Source organism: Macaca nemestrina, chromosome 2, assembly GCF_043159975.1.
Source record: "Macaca nemestrina isolate mMacNem1 chromosome 2, mMacNem.hap1, whole genome shotgun sequence".
Taxonomy (NCBI): Eukaryota; Metazoa; Chordata; class Mammalia; order Primates; family Cercopithecidae; genus Macaca; species Macaca nemestrina.
In genome coordinates, this window is record NC_092126.1 from 28,816,218 (window position 1) to 28,841,229 (window position 25,012).

At 36.2% G+C, this 25,012-nt stretch overlaps 1 protein-coding gene across 7 annotated transcripts in view; it reads right to left on the reverse strand.

Annotated features, from left to right (window-relative positions):
- LOC105465816 (potassium voltage-gated channel subfamily H member 8) overlaps positions 1 to 25,012 on the reverse strand; it is a 383,293-nt gene that overhangs the window by 259,820 nt on the left and 98,461 nt on the right. For 4 of the 7 annotated variants that reach the window (XM_071090844.1, XM_071090845.1, XM_071090843.1 and 1 more), the window contains one exon: positions 11,960 to 12,193. In XM_071090844.1, the coding sequence (XP_070946945.1) occupies positions 11,960 to 12,193 (234 nt within the window). Of the gene's footprint in view, positions 1 to 11,959; positions 12,194 to 25,012 lie in introns of those variants that run through there. The other 3 variants (XM_071090847.1, XM_071090848.1, XM_071090846.1) reach the window with 1 other exon arrangement.

Sequence of the window (25,012 nt, forward strand, 5' to 3'; positions counted from 1 at the left end):
ACTTTAGGAAGACATCTTTGGAGACAATGAGGAGAAAAGACTTGAGGGTGCAGAACTGGAGGTTGGTCTACAGATTGAGAGGAGTTATTATAGCTCTGTACCAAAATTGTGAGGGTCTGACCTAAGACAGTGTCAGGAAGGATGAATTTCTGGTGCCAGTGATTGTGTAAATTTGAAGGATGACGTAGAGTAAAGGCTCATCACTGAAAAATAAAGCACTATTTTAATATAATTGTAGCCAGTCGATATTATATAATTATTCATGCTGCTAGTATAGTTTAAGCATGTGTAAATGATGTAACTTTTTGTGTTGATTTTCTAATTTCTGTTCAACTCAAGAGACATAGATCCTCTTGGCTAAGACCTCACAGAACTTTTGTGAGATCTCATTGAAGATGGATAGATATTCATGGCTTTCTGATAAGGTAAGGGAAAACTAGAAACCAGCCCACAGGCCAGGGTTCAGAGTTAGCCAAGGGCCAAGCATTAGATTCCAGGCTCCTTAATGTGAGGTTCTGAGGATCTAGCACTCTGGGAAATGGGAGTAGGCAGGTTCTTCTGGTGGGAAGAATGTCAGGGGTGGAAAGAATATTCATTAAATGGCTATGATATAGAAGGCCACCCTCATGGGCATGCGGTCTGTGCAGTCACATAGACCCCACGCTTAGAAGGGCCCCATGCTTTCATTTAACGCTCTGCTGGTGCTGTCTTGAAATTTTTAGCAAGTTTTTAACAAAGGCATCTGCACTTTCATTTTGCATGGCCCCTGCACATTATGTGGCTGTTCCTCACACATTATGTGTGATGAAAGGTGGTTATCTCATTTGGCCCTTCATAAGACATCTATGAGGATGATATTGGATCTCTATTTTAGAGAAGATCAAGCTGAGGCTCAAACAAGCAAAGTCACTGAACTAGAATACATACTTACTGAATGGTAGAAAGCCGAGATTCTACTCTAAAACTTTCTGATTCTAGCTATTATTGAGCTAGTCCTTCCTTGATAGTTTGTCAGTCACTCACCCCAAGGGGTATGTACAGTGCCTGGCATGCCTACCATCCACCGCCATAGACTAAGGGCTTCCTAGGTAGAAAGCTTAGGTTTGCCAGGTGCATGAGCATAACTTAGTATTTCAGAGTACAAGGGGTCAGGAGTCAGAATTGCCAGGACTTGGATCCCAGCCCTCCCACTTAACTTCTCTGTGAATCAAAATCTTTAACTGTGCAATACGGTAGTAATAGGATATACCTCAAAGGGTTGAGGAGAGGATTAAATTGAAGCAACAACACAGGCAAAGAGCAGAGCACAGAACTTGGCCCACAGTGAATGCTCAGTAAATGTTAGCTGTTTCTATTTTATGAAGTTGTCTGTGCTAAGTCAGGAAGGTGCTGAGGCTGACTTTGAAGAAGTGAAAGTATGGAGGAATCTGGTTAGGTAGTATCGCTGAACACTAAATCTAAGCAGAACAAGCTAAGCTAAGCAGTTTCTGATGAATGCACTGCAACCTGATCTCTACGTTTGTTTCACTTTCTTCTCATCATTCTGACTGCAGAGTGTGGGTCAGTGAAGAGCACTTCAAAAACTGGACTTACTTAAAACCCCTGCTCATTGATTAAACAATGCAACTTTAGTCATGACCATAGAAAAAGAACAGGCTCTCTCAGAGTAGCTCTCTCAGATAAATGAAAAGAAGAAAAGAAAGACAGCCTACATTTACAAATTCAAAGCTGATGTGCAAACAGAAAGATAAACTGCAAGGCAGGCTCTCCATACAGGCTGCATGTGCTACCTTCAGTGCACATACTTTCTGAACCCTTTGCCTTCCTGCTACCATGACTTTGAAGTTGTCTTCCATAAATGCATTTGTGAGATTCACCTCTTGAATGCAAAAGGCATAAGAGGCAAATATAAAATATTAATCTCCTATCAAGACTGAAAAGATATATTGGAGAATCTTTAAAAAACCTTTTGCCAAAACATAAAGAACAATGCATACTTTCTATTTGAGAGCATGCAAAGTCTCAGTAAGGCTTCAGATGAATCAAGCTGGAGAAAGCAACTGAGAATAGTCACAATAATATGACCCAATGTTTTCAAATACACTTAGTTGAAGGAAGCATGGTAACTGTTTGGTGGCCCCATAGACTTCACGAAAACTGCAAATTTTACAAGCATCAGAACCAAATGCTCTCTTGCCTGTTGCTACACACACACTCATCCCCAAATGTGTTTCTATGAAACTAGATATTGAAGTTGTACAACACAACTGCACATTCTTTGACACTCTTCTTATCAAGAGGTAGAATTGTGGTCTCCTTTCCGTGAATCTGAGTGGACTTGTGTCTGCTCCACTCAATATGGTATGGCAGAAGTTATGCTATGTAACTTCTTAGATGAGATCACAAAAATTCTTGCAGCTTCTGCCTGGTTCATGAAACACTAGACTACCAGACTAGTGACTACCCAAACCCACCATGCGGAAGAGGACATGGGTAGGCACTTTGGTTCATGGTCTCAACTGATCTCAGCCTTTCAAGATGCCATACATGAATGAAGCCATCTTATACCTTCCAAACAGATGCATTTCCCCACTGAACACCACCAAATTCCAACCTCTGCTAACTCCACATGGAAGGAGAATTAGCCACCCATGGCCAACTTAAATTCCTGACCCACAAAATTGTAGGATATAGTTATTGTTAAGTTGCTAGGTCCTAATGTAGTTTGTCATAACTGGAACACTAGAAAAACTATTTTGAGTTTCCTTGACTCTACAACCCAGTGAGTAAAAATATGGTCATATATATTACACAGGAAAAATATTACAAGGTCTCACATTCAGGAAACCAAGTCTCCTTGGGGCTCTTCACAAATACTTCTAACACTCAGAGGAAATGTCCTTATAATCCAGTCCTTTTGGCTTCCAAAGAAGTAAGAATCTAAGTTTTATACTGTCCTCCAGGCTCACTTGGATGGATTCAGTTGCTGCCAAGGCTACCATTTATATAAGCCTAATGCCCACAGTGCTAATGACTTTAAGATTCTCAACAGCCTGAGGAGAACTTTATAAAAAAATATTGCACTTGTGCTGTTGTATTGCCTTTCTCTCATCTTAGACTCTTGTTTGAATCAATGGGAAGGCTAGGTGAGAAGATAATTTTGTTTGCTCAGAATGATCTTTCCTTTCTCCCCAGGTCTCACTCAATCTTAGAATAAACTATCTTTTTATTTTGTGTGATCTCAAGCCTGGTTTCTCTAGCTCTTGATAAAATTAATTCTTGGTTCTTTAGACGTGGTGAAATTCTAAAGCAACTACAAGTGTTGTCCATGCTGGGAACTCTGATATTCACAAAAACATTCATTTGGATACAACACATTCTATTTAAAAGTACATTCTTGCTGTTGTTCATTTATTAAATGGGTGGGCATGACATCTTTTGCTCTGAAATTTGTAGTTACCTGAAAACATTCCATATTCTAGGCTATGAACCCACTACTTAACAGCCAAGTGGGGAAGTCACATGTGCTTCAAATTTAAAATTGTTATTTTGGCAATACTCTGAAATTTTACAACCCAAATCATTGTCTCTTTTACTATTTTGAGTTCCAATTCTGAAATAACTAGATGACATAATCAAATATTCTAAAAATCTTCCAGAGTCATATTGAATAATTAAGTGTAAAAGAACTCATTAAGAATATCTTCTTAGTGTTAGAAGCAAAATAATGGATGAGAAAGATATCTACACTGAAAGCTATACAACACTGATGAAAGACACTGAAGAGGAGACAAATAATGGAAAGATAGTCCATGCTCATGGATTGGAAGAATTAATATTGTTAAAATGTCCACACTACCCAACACAATATATAGATTCAATGCAATTCCTATTAAAATCTCAATGACAATTCACAGACAGAAAATAATCCTAAAATTCATATGGAACCACCAAAGATCCAAAATCGTCAAAATAATTCTGATTAAAGAAAAAAAAAAGGTTGCAAGCATCTGACTTCCTGATTTAAAATTATATTATAAAGCTATAGTAATAAAAAAGTAATAGTGCAGGCATTAAAAACAGACAAAGAACAGGGAGACAGAATAAAAGTTCAGATATAAATCCAAACATATACAGTGAACCTAATTTTGACAAGGACGTCAAAAAGACACAACAGGATAAGTAAGTCTCTTCAATAAATGGTACTGGGGAAAAAAAAACTGGACTTCCACATTCCAAAGAATAAAATTGGATCCATATCATATACTATACACAAAATTCAACTCAAAATCAATAAAAAAACTAAATATAAGACCTGAAACCATAAAACACTTAGAAGAAAACATGGAGGAGGAAAAGCTCCTCTCCAAGACATTGGTCTTGGCAATGATTTCTTGAATCTCACACCAAAAGTTCAGTCTATAAAAGCAAAAATTAAATAAACAGGACTACGTCAAACTAAAAACCTTCTGCATAGCAAGGGAAACAGTCAACAAAATGAAAAGGTAACCTACAAATTGAGAAAAAAAGAATTGCAAACCATACATCGGATAAGAGGTCAATATCCAAGATTGATAAAGAACATGTACAACTCAATGTCAAGAAAACATATAACACAAATAAAAAATAAGCAAAGGACTTGAATAAATACTTCTCCAAAGGTGACATAAAAATGACCAATAGATATATAAAATGGTGTTCCACATCACTAATCATCAGAGAAATGCAAATTAAAAACACTATGCAATATCATCTCACACCATTAGGACGGTTACTATCAAAAAGACAGGATAACAAGTGTTGGCAGGGGTATAGAGAAAAGGGAACCCTTGCAAACTGTTGGCAGGAATGTAGACTGGTGAAGCCATTATGAAAAACAGTATGGGTGTTCCTAAATAAATTAAAAATAGAATTGCCATATGACCCAGAAATATATACATACACACACACACACACACACACACACACACACACGAATATTATTCAGCCTTAAAAAAGGAGGACATCCTGCCATTTGTCACAACACAGATGTGACTTGGAGAATATGATACTAAGAGAAATAAGCCAGACACAGAAAGAAAACTTGTATTATCTCACTTATATATGGAATCATAAGGTGAAAAACAGATCAAACACATAAAGACAAAGAATAAAACAGTGGTTACCATTGGGGTGGGGAGAAGAATTTGGGGGGATGCAGTTCAAACGATAGAAGACAGCAAATATGCAGTATGAACAAGTTGAAAGATCTAATGTACAAGAAGAAGACTATAGTTAATAATAGTGTGTTGTACTTGGGATTTTTGATAAATGAGTAGATTATAGCTGCTCTTGCCACAGGGGTGGAAGTGGATAACTATGTGAGATAATGGATATGTTAATCTGTTCCACCCAGTAACCATTTTACTATATATACACATATCCTATAGTGTCATATATATCTATATAAAATATACACAATAATTTTTTTAAGTAAGTAATGTTTCTTACTGTAATTGTCTGTCGTGAATAGCTCATTGTAAAAGAGGGAGGTCATGAAGAAATTTGCTTCCTTTTCACTTTTATCACGATTTGAAATCGTAAGACTGACTATGAATATACCCGATTCAGACAGCTTATGTGTACACTTGTGTGAACACAGCGTGTTGCCCAAAGAGCAGTATTAATACTTCTGGTGGTACACAAGATTATTTTAAGTGGAAAACATAAATATCTTACATTCGAATATGTACATATTAGTTAAAATGTGTATTTGAAGCTAAAATATGCAGCTAGCATATAAAACTTACCTTTAGACATGTTGGTGGATAAAATACCACCAGATCACCAGATGTTTCCCCATTTATTTCCCTTGCTCGCTCCCCTTTTCTCCTCTTACTATCTGTCGCGATTCCTCCTTCTTTTCCTCTACCCATCCCAATGCTAAAGAAGCCTCTTCAGCCCTCCCTATTTCCATACACCAGTTTTTGTTTATTCAACAGCTTAGTTCAGCTTGAAATTTGCTTGTAAACAGAGGTTCCCTCTTTGGAAATATTCTCCCTTTAAAAAAAGGCAGTTAATTATAAAAGAATTGGTTTTGTTTTAACAAGTGTGTGTGTGTTTGCGTATGCATGTGTAAACACACACACATATAGGCGTATATATATGTACTATATATATGTGTATGTATCCATATATCCATATCGCAATTGAAAACCTAACATGTTAAAAAGAATGGGCTTTTTGGGGCATTTTACTATGTCCTCAGATAATTAAATTTTAAAATGTAAAAATAAATAAATTGAAGCGCATCAATTTATAAATAAATCAATCTGTAAATAAAATAAGGAACAATGACTGGGGCAACAAATTGGGACCTGTTCATGACATAACATTTAGACCTGTGTTTAAGTCATTTTCTACATCAGAGTTTCCTCATCTGTAAATGGGAAATAACCCATATTTATTTGAAGGGTTACTGGGAAAATTAAATAAAATAACATACATGCTGGTTGGCATAATAAAATTGATTAGGTCTATTATTACTTGGATTTCCAGTATACTTTTTACTTTTCTGATTTTAAAAAGCTTAAAACCAATGTTTTCATTTAATATTTATTTATGTTTGCCTTCTATTTGAAATTAGTGATCCTGGTTTTGCATTCAGGGTAGTGGCTTAGTTTTCTTTTGCTTACAATTTATTTAAGTAAAATAAAACAGTGAATCAGAATAAAGACAAACATCAAATAAGTAATAGCTCAGGAGGTATACACACAGAAATGGCAAACCTTGATGGTGATGTGAGAATGAAAGCGTTTGTGAGTAAAGAGTTATCCACAACCTTATCAAAACCTAAGATTCTCTTTTAGATAGCTGTATTTCCCTTTTTACTATCTAGAAATAAAAATCATCATAATAAAACTTGCCTACCTACACACATTATTTTCAGATATATATATACACACACACAGAGAGAGAGAGAGAGAGAGAGAGAGAAACAGAAAATAAAAATGAAGTCATTTACTCTGATAATATATATCTCAACAAGAAATGCTCAGGTATGACCAACTAGAGCAGAAGATATAATAAAACAGTTGCATAATTGGACCAGTATGTAGAATCACTGCAAATGCTATGCCTCTGAGTGCAGAACACCTGAATATGTGCTTCATCAGACCAACAAGTGTTGTGAGCAACTAATAAGATTTTCTTACATGGTGAAATTCTGAACGTGATAAAGTTCAGTCTTCACTCACTTACACTATGGTTTTATTCTTGAAAATTCAGTGGGAAATAAATCCTTTCAAAAAGTACTCTGTATGTTAAGTTCAGGATTCAGGTAATTAGAAACCAGTGTTTCACCTCCTGGAAAGTCTGACTGGGCATTAGACAGTTATGCAAGAAACTGGACAATTCTTCAATTGCAAGATCATTCTACACATTACAGTATATTTAGCAACTCAATCTTGCCCAATAAATGACAAAAGCATTCTCCTAATTACTGAGTCAAAAACCTGCAGAGATTTGCAGACTTCCCCTGGGAGATGGCAGCATCTCCACCTCCACAGAGAATCAGTGGCTTAAGAGCAAGAACATTGAAGTCAAGCAAGAATGTTTATGCATTTGGGTTTTTTTATTTACTAGTTTGTAATCTTGGGCAAATGACTTAATTCCTAATCTATTCAATATAAACGTAACTAGACGTTTTAGGTTGAATTTTGTCTTCCCCAAAAGATATGTTGCAGTCTAATCCCCAGTACCTCAAAATGGGACCTTTTTGATGATAGGGTCTTTACAGAGGTAAGTTAAAAGGAGGTCACTAGAGTAGGAACAAATACAATGTGACTGATGTCCTCATTTAAAAGGGAGAATGTAGACACAGACCATCACATAGGGAGACCTGTATGTAAAGGTGAAGGCAGAGATCTGGGTGACACTCTACAGGCCGAGGATCACGAAAGGTTTCCAGCAAGGCACCAGCAGCGAAGTGAGAGGCATGGGACAGATTCTTCCTCATATCCCCCAGAAGAAACCAACCCAGCTAGATGGGCTACTAGCTTCCAGAACTATGAGATAACAGATTTCTGTTGTTTAAGTCACTCAGTTTGTGGTACTTTTTAATGGTAATCCTAACAAACTAATATACCACAATAATATTTTTTGCAAAATTGGCAATATTATCCTAAGAACAACCTTAAATCTTTGTTCTCTACATTTTTCTTTCCAGGAAACTGATGATATTGGACCTACTAATATGCAAATAGGTTGGAAAAAATAAGCTTTCTGTAGAGAGGATAGATATGTTAAGATAAACACATAAAAGCTAAGGCTGGTAGGTCCAATCATGACGGTCTTTCATGCTATTAGAGAAGACACAATTCATTGATATTAAAGTTCTGCCAACAAGCTAGAGTGAGGAAGAAAACAAATAGGACATGACATCTCAGCGTGTCCATTCTCAGCTTGAAGGATAACAAGAAAGAACAAGGAAAACCAGAGATGATCTCCCACTATGTGGTTTTATAGCTCTGAAGCATGGAGAAATTGTGTTGGATAGCTTTTCCCTATCACTTTTTCTGTAAGGTCAGGAGAGCAATCATAGCATTAAGGAACAAATAGGCAAAGCAGCACAATCACAGAATGTCAAAATGTATCTGGGTAGGATAAGATAAGCATCTGCTTTCTAAAGCATATTAAAAGAAAATGATCCTTGAAAAAAGGAAGGAGGACACTTTAAGTCATAAGCATATTTTTTAAAACCAGAAATCCAGGCATATTTTAAAGTACCCATAGGCTAATAATCAATTTCAATTCCCTTCAGCAAGTATTTACTAAGAAACTACCATCTGAACAACGCTGAAACCCCAGGCTCTAGGCACTGGGGATGTAGACGTGTGCCTTCAAAAGCTCACAACTGCATTTACCGGCAGAAATTTATATAAATAGTTATAATGCAGTATGGTTAGCCTAGGGTAGACGGCAATTTTCAGTCTAGTAACTGGATCAATTAGTTTTCTTACATGGTGACTAGCTTAAAGGGAATTGGTGCCTTTAATGATTTCTACTCAAGTGTGTCTAAGGTTGCAGAGACATCTTATTAAAAAACTGGGCTCAAGAAATTCTTGCTCCCACCCTGTACGCCATACTTTCTACCTATCTAGCCTATAAGTCTCCATTGTTTGGTCCTGACACCTAGATTTGGATATTGTGAAGTGGCTTAAAAAGGAAAATACTCGTACAGATTTGGAGTGACCTACACAAGGCGCCTATCTTAAGAAGGACAAGTCTGCAGTCAGCGGATATTTCAGGCAAAGGAAATCCTTTCCTCTTTGTTCCACCGGATGGCAGCTTTATCACTCCCTGCCAGTCTGCATTCTCAGCAACATCCTCCATTTTCTTTTATCTCAGGCCTCCTTTCAATGATTATGGTATAATTACATAGAGCTGGAATCCTTTTGTTTTATCATATTTGCTATGTAGGCCTTATGTATTGACACTGGGAAGGACACAATGGTCTGAACTGTGTTACCAATGCCAACGAATTGAGGTATCCTGTCCCAAAGAGATAGTCTCCAATACTTCATAACTACTGTATATCCAAAATTCACATCATCAGGGAATATCCTCCAAGGAAAAATAACTTACAAAAGGGGATGAAATTTCCATATGCAGGCTCTTCTTGACATTGATCTCAATACCTCAAAGTAATGAGAGTAAGATATAGAAGCCAGGGACGGTGCTAAGCGTCTACACTGTACAGGACAGCCTTCTACCACAAGAATTACTGGCCCAAAATATCAACAGTGGCAAGTCTGAGAAACCCTGAGTTAGAGTTTAATTTAAATATTGTTACACAAAGACCCCAAAATAAGTGACTCAAACAAGATAGAAATGCAACAAAACAAGATAGAAATTTTGTTGTCTGGAGCGGAAAGTGGATCTGTAAACATACCCAGGTTCCTTCTGTCTTGTTGCTCTGCATTTCATTATGTTATTGTCCTTGTCAAATGGTTGAAACTGGCTTTCCAGCCTTGTCTTAACTTTTTATTTTGAAGGGAAGGAGTAAACATTATTGTAATATTGTTATAATGAATAAAAGGTGGAACTATCTTTTTTTTTTTAGAGCCAGTAAATAAACTTTAGCAACATCTTAGCCATTATTGTTTCTATTTCAAATATGCAATTCCTTTTCTTCTTTTAATTTAAGTTTATTTCATTTTAAGTTCCAGGATACATGTGCAGGATGTGCAGGTTTGTTACATAGGTAAACGTGTGCCATGGTGGTTTGCTGCACCTATCAGTGAAGCATTCCTCTTGAAAACCAGCAAAAGACAAGGATGCCCTCTCTTACCACTCCCATTCAACATAATATTGGAAGTTCTGGCCAGGGCAATCAGGCAAGAGAAAGAAATACAGGGTATTCAAATAGGAAAAAAGGATATCAACCTGCCTCTGTTTGCACATGACATGATCCTGTATCTAGAAAACTCCATTGTCTCAGCCCAAAAGTTTCTTAAGCTGTCCTAACTTTTTAACATATGCATATTAGTTTGCTTGGGCTGCCATAAGAAAATAACATGGACTAGGTAGCTTAAACAATAGAAATTTATTTTATCGCAGCTCTGGAAGCTTGATGTCCAAGATCACAGGGCTGACAGGTTTGGTTTCTCCTAAGGCCTCTCTTCTTGGCTTGCAGACAGCTGCCTTCCTGCTGCATTTTCATGTGGTCTTTCTTTTGTGTGTGCACACCCTCAGTGCCTCTTCTGCTTCCCATGAGGACTCTAGTCATATTGGATTAGGTCCCCACCCTGAGGGCCTCATTTAACACTAATTATCTTTTTAAAGGCCCTATCTCCAAATACAATCATTTGGGGGTTATGACTTCAATATATGTACTTTCTAGGGCACAGTTCTGTCCACACCATGGGAAAGGGAAAGGAGATAAATTAGAGAACAAACAATTTCCCTTTCAGATGTTTTACCCAGAGATTGCACAAAATATTCCTTCTCATATATCTTGGCCTAAAACTTAGTCACAAGCGCAACCTAATTACAAATAAGACTGGGAAATATTTTTTCTAGTTTGGTAGCCATGCACTAGCTAAAACTCAGAGGATTATGTTACTACAAGGGAAAAGGAAAGCTATTAAAGAAAAAATGAGAATTTTGGATACTGATAAAATATTAGTTTGCTCTAATTTTTGATCTAGCATTTCTCCCATTTCTCTCTCTTTAATTTACCTGAAGTACCAAGGCCCATTTGCTAATGATATGTATTCCTACATAGAACCCAAGGACTGCGGACACTTTACACACCCCTAGATCCTCTTTCATTTAAAAGAGAGTCACAAAACTGCAGCCACAAGAAAATACCTAGTATTTCCCAGGGGCAGTTTGAAGCCCAGGAAAATTTACTCTAACATGAGATGCTATGTGTCTCCTGTTTTGTGTTTAGAATTTAGGAGAATAGTGAGAAAGACTCTGTGGCTAGGTAACTGGAAAAGAAAATGCATATGCCGATTTTTTTTTTTTAACTGACTTCCTTTTTTGCAGGGAACACGCGGATCTCTGTGTTTAATGACTGGAATTGAGATGTAGCTCTTTAAGGCATAAAATTTGGCAAAAACTCCTGGATAAAAGTTGTTAATACACAAACAACTATTATACAGAACATATATTTTAAGAATTACCAAAATATAATAGTAACATACTTTATTTTAACATATATTAACTCAGTTAATATATGTTAACTATTCGTTGACATTGAATAGTTATAATTCTAATTCAAAATTTCTAGGCAGTTTATGCTACTAATGGTAAAAACAAGGCTATCATCCAAGTCATTTGTGAAACTTCTATAACAGGCTGCATGTATATGAAATGCCATTAAGCCTTAATGGAGTTGTGGAGCAATTACTAGGTTGAAAGAAGACAGCCTTTCAAACTACTCTCCAGTGAGCACCAAAGAAAGCCAACTCACCATTTTTCTTGTAGAACATAATTTCTCCTTTGAATTCTGTTTTCTCCTCCAGTGACTTTTCTATTTGAAGCATCAGTTGCTCATTGGTTTCAACCCCAAATAAGAACTTGCAGCTACAACTCTTCTGCATGACTTCGGTTCGGGCAAATCCAGCAAGCTCGCAGAAGCCATCGGAACAGTAGACTATAGGGAAACCCTTAGCCACCTGGGCATTGGCGAGGATGAAGTTGCTATCTATAGAAAAACAAGGAGAAGATACTCAGCAACTAGATAAGTATGAGAATTTATACACAATTCCTGTATAAATGACCAGCATATGTGTTTAGCTAACTGCCAAAAGGCACGTTCTGATGTGCAGCAGTGGAAAAGAGACACTCCAAAACATAAAATGGACTTGACCAGCAGAAGCATGCATTAAGTTCTGACTTAGGCTTGCATTTTGAAACACACTGTGGAAGAAACATACGTGTTCACTGGTCTGCTTTGTGGCACCTACCATCTAGTTGGCAGTAAGGGATGATGCTTTTGATCATGGCTTCTGGCTTCATATACTGAATCTGCCATGTAATGTATAGGTGAACTTGAAAAAGTTACTCAAGAACTCTAAACCTCAATTTCCTCAGATCTGCTTTCCCCAAAAGCAAATCCTGAGACTAAGATTTGAGCATAATTAGTTTATTTGGGAGGTGATTCCAGGAAGAAAGCAAGTAGTAAATTGAGATAGGGAAGAGATGAAAGAAAATAAAGAGTAAGTTAAAAAGGGGTTCACTGCTGTAGGCAAAATATATGGGTCCTGAAATAATTGTGAGGAGTACAACTAAAGGTTGTCACACAAAGGGAAGAGAAAGCAGAAGTATTTACCCACTAATGTCCACACATAATTGGTTAAAGTTCACTCCTGGGATGTCAATATGTTGGCACTTCTGACCTACCCACTTGAGCTAAGTGCACTCTCCAAAGATCACTCTGGCAGAAAGATGCCAGAAAACAGTGGCATATAAGGAAATGGTCTGGATACGATCTCCAAGTGAGTCAAGGTGACATTGGCAGGGCAATGACCGGTATGCTACAATAATAATAATGTTATTTACTTCATAGGTGAGTTGTAGGAATTAATGAGATCATGCATATTATGTGCTTAGTGAAGTGTCTGGCACAAACAACTACTTAATAAAAAATTATTGTTAAGAGTGCTATTCAGGCTAGACGTGGTGGCTCACACCTGTAATTCCAGCACTTTGGGAGGCCGAGGTAGGTGGATCACGAGGTCAGGAGTTCAAAACCAGCCTGGCCAACATGGTGAAACCCCATCTCTACTAAAAATACAAAAATTAGCCGAGCGTGGTCGTGGGCCCCTGTAATCCCAGATACTTGGGAGGCTGAGACAGGAGAATTGCTTGAAACCGGAAGGTGAAGGTTGCAGTGAGTCAACATTGTGCCACTGCACTCCAGCCTGGGCAACAAGAGCGAAACTCGATCTCAAAAAGAAAAAAAAAAAAAAAAGAGTGCTATTCACATATTTATGGTTATAATATTAACACAAAAGACTTAGAGGACAATCAAAATAGTAAACTATTAAGTAATATTAAGTGCTTAGAAATAACTCCTGGGGGAGAGACAGTCAATATTCAGAGAAGGTTTCCATGGGATAAATTTTTTGAGATTTAATTTGAATATAATGTCAACAGGGAGAAAAGAAAAGATGCATATTGGAGATGGGGTTTAAGATAAGGCATTCATAAAATGTGTTGGTGGGTGACTTTTAGGGTCACTATGAATGAATTAGATACTATTATCAAATTAATCATTCATACATGAAACAAATGTTGGACAGTGGTATACCAACAGTGTTAGAGACTGGGATTTTAAAGATAAAGATAAAAATGGAAAAACTACAGTATAAGCTGTTAATTTGTTAAAAAGCAAGATTCAGTATAGTATGTTATTATATGAGCTATTTATCTGAAATAAATATATATATATGCATATGTGTATGCATACCAAACATGAAATGTTTTTGTATACCTAAAAATAAATGGAATCTGGTAATTGTGTTGTCTATAGAGAGAGTAACTATAGGCAGAGGTAGGAAAACACTTATTTTTCCCATACACCCTACTGTACCTTTTGAATTTCATCCCACATGCTTTATATATTGCCTATTCACAAAACAGTAAGTTTAAACGAGGTTTGCAGTGGACAGACTATCTTTCCTGCCATGCGAAAGAAGGTACTCCAGCTACTTCTTGATGGCCAGCAGGAGAAGCACTGAAAATCTTTTCCATTTGTTTCTCCATTTCCTTTTAAGCTTTTGTTGTTTGTTTCCAAACATGGTCCACCATCGGCTGGCAAAACCAAATCCACTCTACTCAGCTTTGCTCCAATCAGCGCCCAACCCCAGAGTACCAACTGTAGTGTAAGCATCAGCATCCCGCCTCCACCCAGCTGGCTTTTCTGCCTTCCCAGCCACTCTCTCCCTCTGAAAGCATGAGCTAGAGACACACACTGAGAAACTCCCATTATACATTGTTTTGAAGCCACAGGAGTGAATTACATTACCCTAGACTCATAATTAATTCTTTCACACGTTGCTGAATCACTTATTGACTATACATTGTATGTTGGACTTTGTTTCAGATGTGGATGTAAAAAGTTCATTAGATGTGGTCCCAGTCCTTAACAATCACATAGTCATAAACCTGTGGGAGTCTCCAGAGGGGGGTACCCTCCTACTGGGGGTTGTAGTCTCAGTCTCATCAACTCGGCACAGCTTTGGGTCCCTTTAACAATAGTGTGTGTCTCTCCTCAACTCCATTTTGAAATTTTGGCTGGAAGATTACTTAGAAAATGTAAATACATAGCATTGACAAAGTACTAAACATCTTAAAAAAAGCTTTTAATGCACTTTCAGAAGCCATTTTTCAGTTGACTGCTGACATGTTTATTAACTTTCTATTATACGATAATACTAGGTAACACAATTTTACCAGATGGCAAGTCCTGGGGTGAGGTGTTTAAAGAAGAATAAGCATGATCTCTAGCTCTAAGACATTGTAATTTAATTAAAGAAATGCATGTACATAAATAACACTAAAACACATCATATAAGTACCAAATCAGTGGTACACAAATAATAGGTACTACTAGAGTTGAGAGATCAAACATCTTGGGCTTTGAAATGATTAGGTTGGAATAAGACAAAAATAGATCAAGATGGCCTATCATAAGTCCTAGAATGTTAGAAGCAGATGCTTAGATGAAGTAGGTTCAGAGAATGAATAAGGAAACAAGAATTGCAGGCGGAATAAACATTGCATTTTATCCTAAAGTCTAGTTCTTAAACTATTTATATAGATACAATACCTTTCTTTGTTAGTATTTGTCTAGCATATCTTTTCCTATATTCCTATTTTCAGGGACTTATGTTTTAGTTGTATCTTGCACATGGCATATATCAAGTTTTTTTAAGTATAATAGAAAAATACATTCTTCAACCTAAGATTCATATATTTACTTTTATTATTATAATTATATTACATTGGATTTTTTACCAACTTAATTTTTGCATTCTCTTCACTATGCTTTGTCATTTTGTCTTTTCTATTTTTCTTTTTTTGAAAGAAAGGTTGGAGTGCAGTAACACAATCACAGCTCGCTGTAGCCTCAATTGATTGATCGATCCTTCCACCTCAACCACTAGAGTAGCTGGGATTAAAGGCACACACTACCACACAGATTCTTCTCTATACAGATTATACATTAAAAATTCACACCTGGCTAATTTTTGTAGAGATGGAGTTTTGTCATGTTGCCGAGCTTGGTCTTGTATCCTGAGCTCAAGTGATTCACTCACCTTGGCCTTGCTGGTTTACAGGCATGAGACACCATACCCAGCTTGCCTTTGCCACTTTAAAAAATTAGGAAATATGGGATACCCCGTAAAGATTGTGTAATATTATTAAACGATAATAAATACATGTAGATCATGCATGCAGTGAAAACCCCTGTGTATACCATACGAATTGTATTTCCTTCCTTCCCCAAAGAAGAAGCTCATAATTTGAATTTTTGTAATAATCACTCACATTTATGTAGTTTTCACCCCTTACTTATGTATCCTCATGCAACATAGTGCCTATTTTTAAATATTCAAGACATATTTAATGATACTTCATTTGGTATACTTCTTAGTTACTTGCTTCATTTATTAATTTCCTTAGCATCTTTATAATTGTTTATGAATATAAGAAAAGACCAGTCCTTCAGAGCTGTAACAAACTTTTGACAAAAGATGCTGAAGGATTCACCAAGTTGACTGATCTGTGTGTTTCAATTAAGGATTGTAGTGTCTTTGAGGTGGTTAATTCTTTCCACAAATATACTGCAAAAACAAAGGAAAAAATAAAGGCATGTATTTGGTCTTTTCTGTTTATATTTAGCACTTGTCCTCGATATGTAATTGCATTTCAATTCTAAAGAGAATTTAGTGGCAGCCTGAGCTTCATAAAGCTCAGTGTACCAGCTACATGAATGGTCCTTACATTTGGGAAAGTAGCCTGTCTTGCCCAGCTATCTACCTGGAAACATATGCTTTTCTGAATCCCAGTCCTGGAATCCCTAAAGAAGAAACATGACATTTACTTTAGAATTACATAAAACAAAGCCACTGCCATAATACTTACGGGCTCATCATGGGTATATCACTATCCACACATATGCTAAGGGTATTTAACCTTTTAAGAAATCAATTATGCATATGCGATATGCATCTAAATGCCACACGGCTTTTCTCTGCTTGTTTCTAGGTCATTTTTGTATATATATTCAGTTTGAAAGTGACGGTAAACAGTAAGATATAAATGTACTTATACACGAGGTAGTTGACTATTTCTCTAAATGCTTTCTTAGCAAAAAGCTTTCATGAATCTTCAGAGAGAATCTCATGATTGGTAAACATCCAGGTCACTGAGTCTGATCTAATATAGAGCACCACTTTCCCCTTCAAATGAAGATGTACTGTTTATTGTTAACTTCTTAAGCCCAAAGAGAAGGGGGTAGGAATGGGAAGGTATAAAAGATGAAAATAAAAAAGAGAGAAGAACATAAACATTGATCCACTATTAGCTTCTTTCATCTTTGTACTTGTCCCACTTTTCAGAGAACACAGACCTAGAGAACTTTAGTTTCCTGTCTAAGATCCAATGCTGGAGATTAAAACTCAGTCTATGTGACTTATTTTACTATGCCATGCATTCTGTAAAGAAGTGACTTGCTCCCTACTAGCAGGAGAAATGGGCAAATTGTAGAAAAATGTTTTTACCTATTTCAGTCTCCATAAAACCCAAAGACACGGATTTTTCTCTATACAGATTATACGTTAAAAATTCATTGATGACATCTCCTAAGCCAGTCTGGATGTGTTAGCAAACTCTATGTCACTTCCTAATTTCATGCAGAAAATCTGTATTTCAGAAATAGGACAGTAACTTCTGTGGTCTCAAAATGTTTTGCATACAGCCACTCTGGAGTCTCATAGGCGGCACAGAAATGTCGTTTCTACTCAAATAATCTGGTCTCTAATCTCACATGCTTTTAATGTATTTCGCAGTACTTCAAAAAGTTTCCCACTGAAATATCCTCCTACTGGCCAATAAATCTGTATTCCACAGGGCCTAGAAGCATACTCCTAAGCCTGATATTATTTTCAAATCTTACGTTTAACTTAAAAATTCATCAGAATTTTTCATTATACCCTTTCATAAATTATTGCTTGTTGTAGTGTTATTTTGTTTTGATATGGGCCTGTAAAACTTTTAATTCAATTGAAACTTTGAAAGGTTGTGCTGTTTCTACTATGACTTGTGCATATCATTTAGTATACTACTACATAATTTAGGTTTGAGAATCACAGCTTTAAGTAGAATAGTGTGTGCTCAAGAAGATTAGGTAGATACAAACCATTCTCCCTTTGTAGCGTCAAATATTTAAAAATAACCATCTCAGCACCGAGCGAAATAATTCTCCATATGGCAGATCCCTGGAGTCATTCAAAGCAATGGGGTCATTGATACACACTGACTTGGCATCATACAGAAACCTGTATTCTCTTGGCTCTTTCTGCCAATTATGCAGAAATTGAGACATTTATAGTTCAAATCTTTATTTCTGAAGAGTATTTTTGATATTGGTTCTCTTTTTAAAAAGAAACCTTGTATTGGGTTAGCAAGTACTCGTAGTAACATACGCTGTTGACAAGGAAGGTAGACAAATGTAAGTCCTCCATTCTTCACTTTCCTGCATAGAGCAAGAAACAAACAGGAACTTTTGACATCATTTTGGGAGTTGCCCCCCATGCTTTCAGAATTACCTTTACATACAGGTTCAACAAAGACAACGTTTATATCCCTTGTGATATTGAATACAGTCATTTCTGGAGACTCCTTTGTATAGGAAGATAGAATATTAATGTTTATGACTTTAAAATATTTAAATGATCTTTGTACTTCATATTGATTTCAGGGAGCTTAACTGCATCATTTCCAAGTATGATAGCGTCTTTATTAGATTAATAGTATAGGCTCCAAGCTAAAGTTTACAGCATGCCTTCTGCCAAAATTTAGGAGGTTATATTCATTTGGTAACTTTTCTAACCTTGTTTAAACAGCAGATTAAAAATTTGTAAAAAAGATTTCTCATAGTCCTTGTAATTTATACATCATCCAGTATCAGGCTTCATATTACTATGTTTCATTCTTCAATTATGGTTTGATTTTTTCAATACTGAATAGATTATCACTTAAGACAAAGATTGGAAGAAAGCTTTGTAACAATGCAAAGCTCAAAGCTGGAATTCTAGTGCTGAGGTAGTAGTAGAAGGCAGAAAACTGCATCTGTTTATGAGACTATCTTGCTCCCTTCAGTCCAATAAACAAACAAACAGAGAGACAAACAGAAACAAATGTCCTTCACAACCTTACCATTGGGTGCATGGTCCTGGGCCAGCAACATCAGCCTCAGGAGGTGGAAATTCAGAATCTTAAGTTTCACTCCAGACCCACTAAATCTTAACCCACATTTTAACAAGATTCATGTACACATTAAAGTTTGAGATGATTCTTTAGAATAGCACTGGAAAGATCTACAAGAACCTAGTGACAGTAAATGATTGAAGGAAAGTAACTATATGGCTGAAGATAAAAAAACAAGAGAGACTTATTTTCATTGTATACCCACTTTAACTTTTGAATTTTCTGTCATATGCATGTCATACATACTCAAAAATATCTTCTTGGCCAGGCACAGTGACTCATGCCTGTAATCTCAGCACTTTGGGAGGCCGAGTCAGGCAGATCATGAGATCAAGAGATCGAGACCATCCTGGCCAACATGTTGAAACTCTGTCTCTATTAAAAATACAAAATTTAGCTAGGCATGGTGGCGTGTGCCTGTAGTCCCAGCTACTCAGGAGGCTGAGGCAGGAGAATCACTTGAACCTGGGAGGCAGAGGTTGCAGTGAGCTGAGATCGCACCACTGCACTCCAGCCTGGCGACACAGTGAGACTCCATCTAAAAGAAAAAAAAAAAAAAAAAAAAAAAACCAAAAAAGCAAAACAAAACAAAATCTTCTTAAAGTTATTTAATCATTCATTTGAATGGCTTAATAAAAATAACTTAATTTTAAAAACAGCAATCTTATTGAAGAAAAAACCCTGTATTAACAAATTTTAAAACTTTCACTAAACAAAGGTGAAAGCTCATCAAGATAAACAAACTTGAAGCAAATTTATATATTCTTTCATAATTTAGAATTAGCAAAATCATCAATAAATTTTGTAAATTTCACTTTTCCACCTGTATGAGCTTTAGTGTTGAATTGTACTAATTTTTGTCAGGTTTATTGTCTCTTAGAGTTCAATAAATAAGTTTCATATTGAAAAATAATGGAAGAGAAAAATAAAAAGTTATTCAAACGGGAAAATAAGTCAAACTATCTCCTTTGCTAATGATATTACTCTATACCTAGAAAACCCTAAAGACTCTGCCAAAAGCCTGCTAGAACTGATAAACACTTTCAGTATGGTTTCTGGATACAAAATAGATGTACAAAAATGAGTAACATTTCTATACACCAATGTCCAGGCTGACCGTCAAATCAAGAACATAATCCCATTTACAATAGCCACAAAGAAAATAAAATACCTATGAATACAGCTAACCAAAGAGTTTTTTTAAAAAAAAAACTCTACCATAAAACATGGCTGAAAGAAATCAGAGATGATATAAATAAATGGAAAAACAGTCCATGCTTATGGATTGAAAAAATCAGTATCTCTCCATACCATCAAAAAGAATTTACAGATTCAACACTATTCGGATGAAAATACCAGCATCATCCTTCACAGAATTAGAATAAAATATTCTAGAATTCATATAGAATCAAAATATAGCTCAAATAACCAAAATAATCTTAAGCATAAAGAACAAAGCCAGGGGCATCACACTACCCAACTTCAAAGTATGCTATGAGCCTACAATAACCAAAACAGCGTGGTACTGGTACAAAAACAGACACATAGACCAATGGAACAGAATAGAAAACTCAGAAATAAAGCCACACACTTACAACCATATGATATTTGACAAGACCAACAAAAACAAGCAATGGGGAAGGGACTCCCCTATTTAATAAATGGTGCTAAGATAACTGTTTAGCCATATGCAGAAGAATGAAATTGTACCCCTACCAGTCACCATATACAAAAGTTAACTCAAGATGGATTCAAGATTTAAATGTAAGACTTTACACTATAAAAACCCTGAAGAGAATTTAGGGAATAGCCTTCTCAACATTGGCCTTGGCAAAGAATTTCTGGCTAAGTCCCCAAAAGGAATTACAACAAAAATAAAAATCGACAAGTGGGATGTAATTGAACTAAAAAGTTTTTCCATAGCAAAATAAACTAGAGTAAACAGACAACCTGCAGAATGAAAGAAGATATTTTCAAACTATGCATCTGACAAAATCTAATATCCAGAATCTATGTGAAACTTAAACAAATCAACAAACAAACAAAAAACCCTATTACAAATGGGCAAAGGACATGAACAGACACTTCTCAAAAGAAGACATACAAGTGGCCAATAAAAATACAAAAAAATATTCATCGTCACTAATCATCAGAGAAATGCAAATCAAAACCCACAACGAGATACCATCTCAAACCGGTCAGAATGGCTATTATTAAAAAGTCAAATAACAGATGCTGGTTAAGCTGTGAAGAAAAGGGAATGCATATACATTGTTGGTTGGAATGTAGATTAGCTCAGCCACTGTGGAAAGCAGTTTGGAGATTTCTCAAAGAATATAAAACAGAACAACCATTCAACCCAGCAATCCCATTACTGGGTATATACACAAAGGAAAATAGATCATTATAACAAAAAAAAAAAACCACACACACAAAAAAAACAAAAACCATGCACTCATATGTTCATCACAGTGCTATGCACTATAGCAAAGACATGGAATCAACCTAGGGGCCCATCTATGGTAGATTGGGTAAAGAAAATGTGGTCAAACTTTTCCCCTGCCTTTGCAAAGAGCAAGAAGGAGAAAGCTTATTCTTCATCATAGCTTCCCCCTTTCAAAATATACAAATGAATAGTAGATAAAAATTGTAACTTCCCAACCCAGAGGTAAAGGAAAGGTGAAGAGTTAAGGAGAAAGTGACAGGGCCTGGATTTTCTAGGACAATTTTCATTTACTGAAATTTTATTCTCTTAAATAAACATATGTTTATGTGGCTAAGTGGGACTTTAATTTTATACCTTCTAAAAAATTTCTTTTAGAAGCTTATTTAAAAACAAAGTAAGACCACAAGACAATATTTTTATTGGAAAAACATAGTTATTTATCTTGACATCTTTTTTGGCCTACTGAAAGACAAGTTAAGTGGAATCTAGCAAATGAAACTAGCCATATTCTATGAATACTAAGATTCCCAAAACATTTAATTTAACTTGTCCCCTGATTCTCCCGAAGCACAGTCTAGACTTTACTTGCAATTATATTTAATTCAAAGAATATTTCTTTTTAATTTCAAATAGACTGGAACAGCCTCTTTACTTCAAGCATACATGAGGCTTTGAGGAAAAAAAATGGTTAATTCAGCCATGTTTTAGTCGTTTTATTACTTTTACCCTTATAGGTCTTTTAAATTTGAATTTTTGAAGACAACATATGCAAATTAGTATGCCCAATCCATCAGAGTGGACCGACCTTTCTCCATTTAAGTTTTGTTTATATTCTGCAAAAGATAATGGTATTCAAATGTTTTCCATAATTTGGTAGCATTTTCCAGAATCTCATCTGTCTCCTGCATAGTTTCTTCTGCTTTGCAGTACTCATGTTAGATTAAACAGGAAAGATGAGTAGATTTACAAGAGATAATTGTAAGTTAAGTAACAGGAAACACAAGACTAAACTAATTTGATGGTCATAGCTATTCCATGGCTGTAACATCGGAGTTTTCTTCTAGAGTTATTATAATAATGCAGAGATGGAAAAAAAACTTTAATTAAGGTGATACTTGCTTAAGGCAAGTCTCTAGGAGTCTGCAAGAGAGGTCAAGGCAAGAAGAAGACAATAGTTGAGAAACAAATCAACACAGGTGGATGCTGACTCTGCATGACAGAATAGAGATGAGTAGTAAGAAGGAAGCTAAATAAATTAGGCTGAAATAAAGCAGATAATAGCTTTTGTTTATTAAGCAGTTGTGATGTGCCAGATGCTCAGGTCAGCATTCTGTATTTTGAATCTGTGGCCCTCACAATAGCTATTATGGTAAATGTCATTATAGATGAAGAAACTTTGGCTCAGAAAGGTTGCATAACCTAACAATACAAGTTAAATTATCCTTACAGCTGTAATACTCCTGAGTTCAGTGGAGGATGGCTAGAGGTGAACTAGAGCTAGGGTCTAAATAGGTTTTGTTTTGTTTTGTTTTTTCTTTTGTTGTCACGAAGCCCACTGTTTCTCAAAGTACAGTCCTTGTTCACTTCATCCACCTCATCTATTGGAATCTCCTGGGTTGCTTATTACATTTGCAGTTTCACAAACCTTACCTCAGGTCTACTGAAACAGAATCTCCAAGGTATAGGACCTGGTGACCTTCATTTTAAACAAGATTACTCAGTGAGAGCTATCACACAAAAAAATAAGACCTTCTGCTCTAATGGAAGGGGATTCAGATTATATTCCGCAGCTCCAATGTAGAAAGGGGGATACCACCTTTCTAGATAAGTATATACTTGATTTCTATGTTTGGGGTGAGGGTGGGAATTCCCTTCTGAATAATAACCCCTTTGATCTTATGGTTTTCTTTTATTCTTAAAAAGAAATTTTCAATAATTAGCTTAGTTGATAGAACTATAGAAGCTTAAAGTTTGGAGAGGATCATAAAGGTCAATACATAACTTCATGCACCTATAATCCTTTAATCCCCCTCTATCATATTCCCATAAAGTGGTTGCCCAGCCTCCTCTGCACCAGTACCCTAGTAATGGGACTCTCACTCTCTCATTAGTGATGTCTATGGTATGACTGTGAAGGGTGCTCACCTAACCCACATGTGGATTTAACACCTGCTTTTGGTTTTACTACCTAGAAATCTTTGCAGAAAAATCATGCGTATCACCCTCCTGTTTTATATTCTTTAAAGATGTTCCATTGCACTTGGAATGAGATCTAAACTACCTCTTTCACGGCCTGGAATACTCTGCCTAAAACTTCACTCACTCCTCACACCTGGTATCTTACACTCAAGAATGTTCTTCCCAGCTCTTTCCACTTTCAAGGCTTTTGCTCATGTGGTTTCTTCTCCTTGTTTTACATACTTCAGGTCGTGGATTAAATGTACACTTCTCAGAGTCCTTCCCTGATCATCTTCTCTAAGTAGGTCCCTCCCTCAACTATTCTCTATCATCATGGCCTATTTTTTAATTAAGACTATTACAATTTTTCAATATTGTAGTTAAGTTACTTATGATTTGTTAGCCACACATACCTGAGTCCCTTATACACAAAATTATAAAGGCATACTCAACTGTATACTTGCTCCATCACGAATGGTTTCTCTTTTATCAAGCGTATGTGTGTGTGTGTGTGTGTATTTTTATAACTGAATATTACCTAAGATACACATACACACACACATTTTTCCAAGGCAATGCTGTCAATACACCTGAGTTATGTTGATATGACACCATGGCAGCCACCTAATCTGCAATTTACAAAATTGTGTTTTCATGAGAAAACTCATTTCTGTTGCTGATTAGATTGTGGATTGAGCACCTTTTAGACCTAAGTCATGAGGAGGTTTACATATTAGATATACTATATCTAGTAGATATTTTCTACTTTGGGAAAACGCTAGTCTACACATGAGATATCTTAGAATTGGGTTTCAATTCAATCAATAAAAAACTGTATGATCATGCTAAAGTCACTTCCCCTCTTTGGATCTTACCTGTCTCATGTGTAAGGTGAAGTAGTTGAATCATATGATCTCCAAGATCCTTTCTATCTCAAACAGGTGGTGAGTCAATGAATTATGGATACTTCCCATATGGATACAGAGGTTATGTGTGAACAGTGACTAGAACTTAATGACTATAATGAACAATGTAAAAGCTGCATACAGTTTTAATCTTAAGAATAAAAGGAAGGAAGAAAAGAAGAGAGGGAGAGACGAAAGAAAGAAAAAAGACAAATACAAATGGACAAAAGGAAAACAGCTTGAATATTACGATCCAGCAGAAGCATCTTAATTAGAATTAAATATCTCAACCCTAAATTTCTTCCACTTAACAAAATAGGATGGGCTATAGAAGAACAAGGGCCAGACTGGGAAGACCAGTAGAGGGTTAACATGACAGTCCATAAAAAATATGAGGTGATTTTGGACCAGAGCGATACCAATGAATGTGGTGAGAAGCGGTCATATCTGAGACACTTTTAGAAGAGCTGAAAAATTTGCCTATGGATTCCACTGC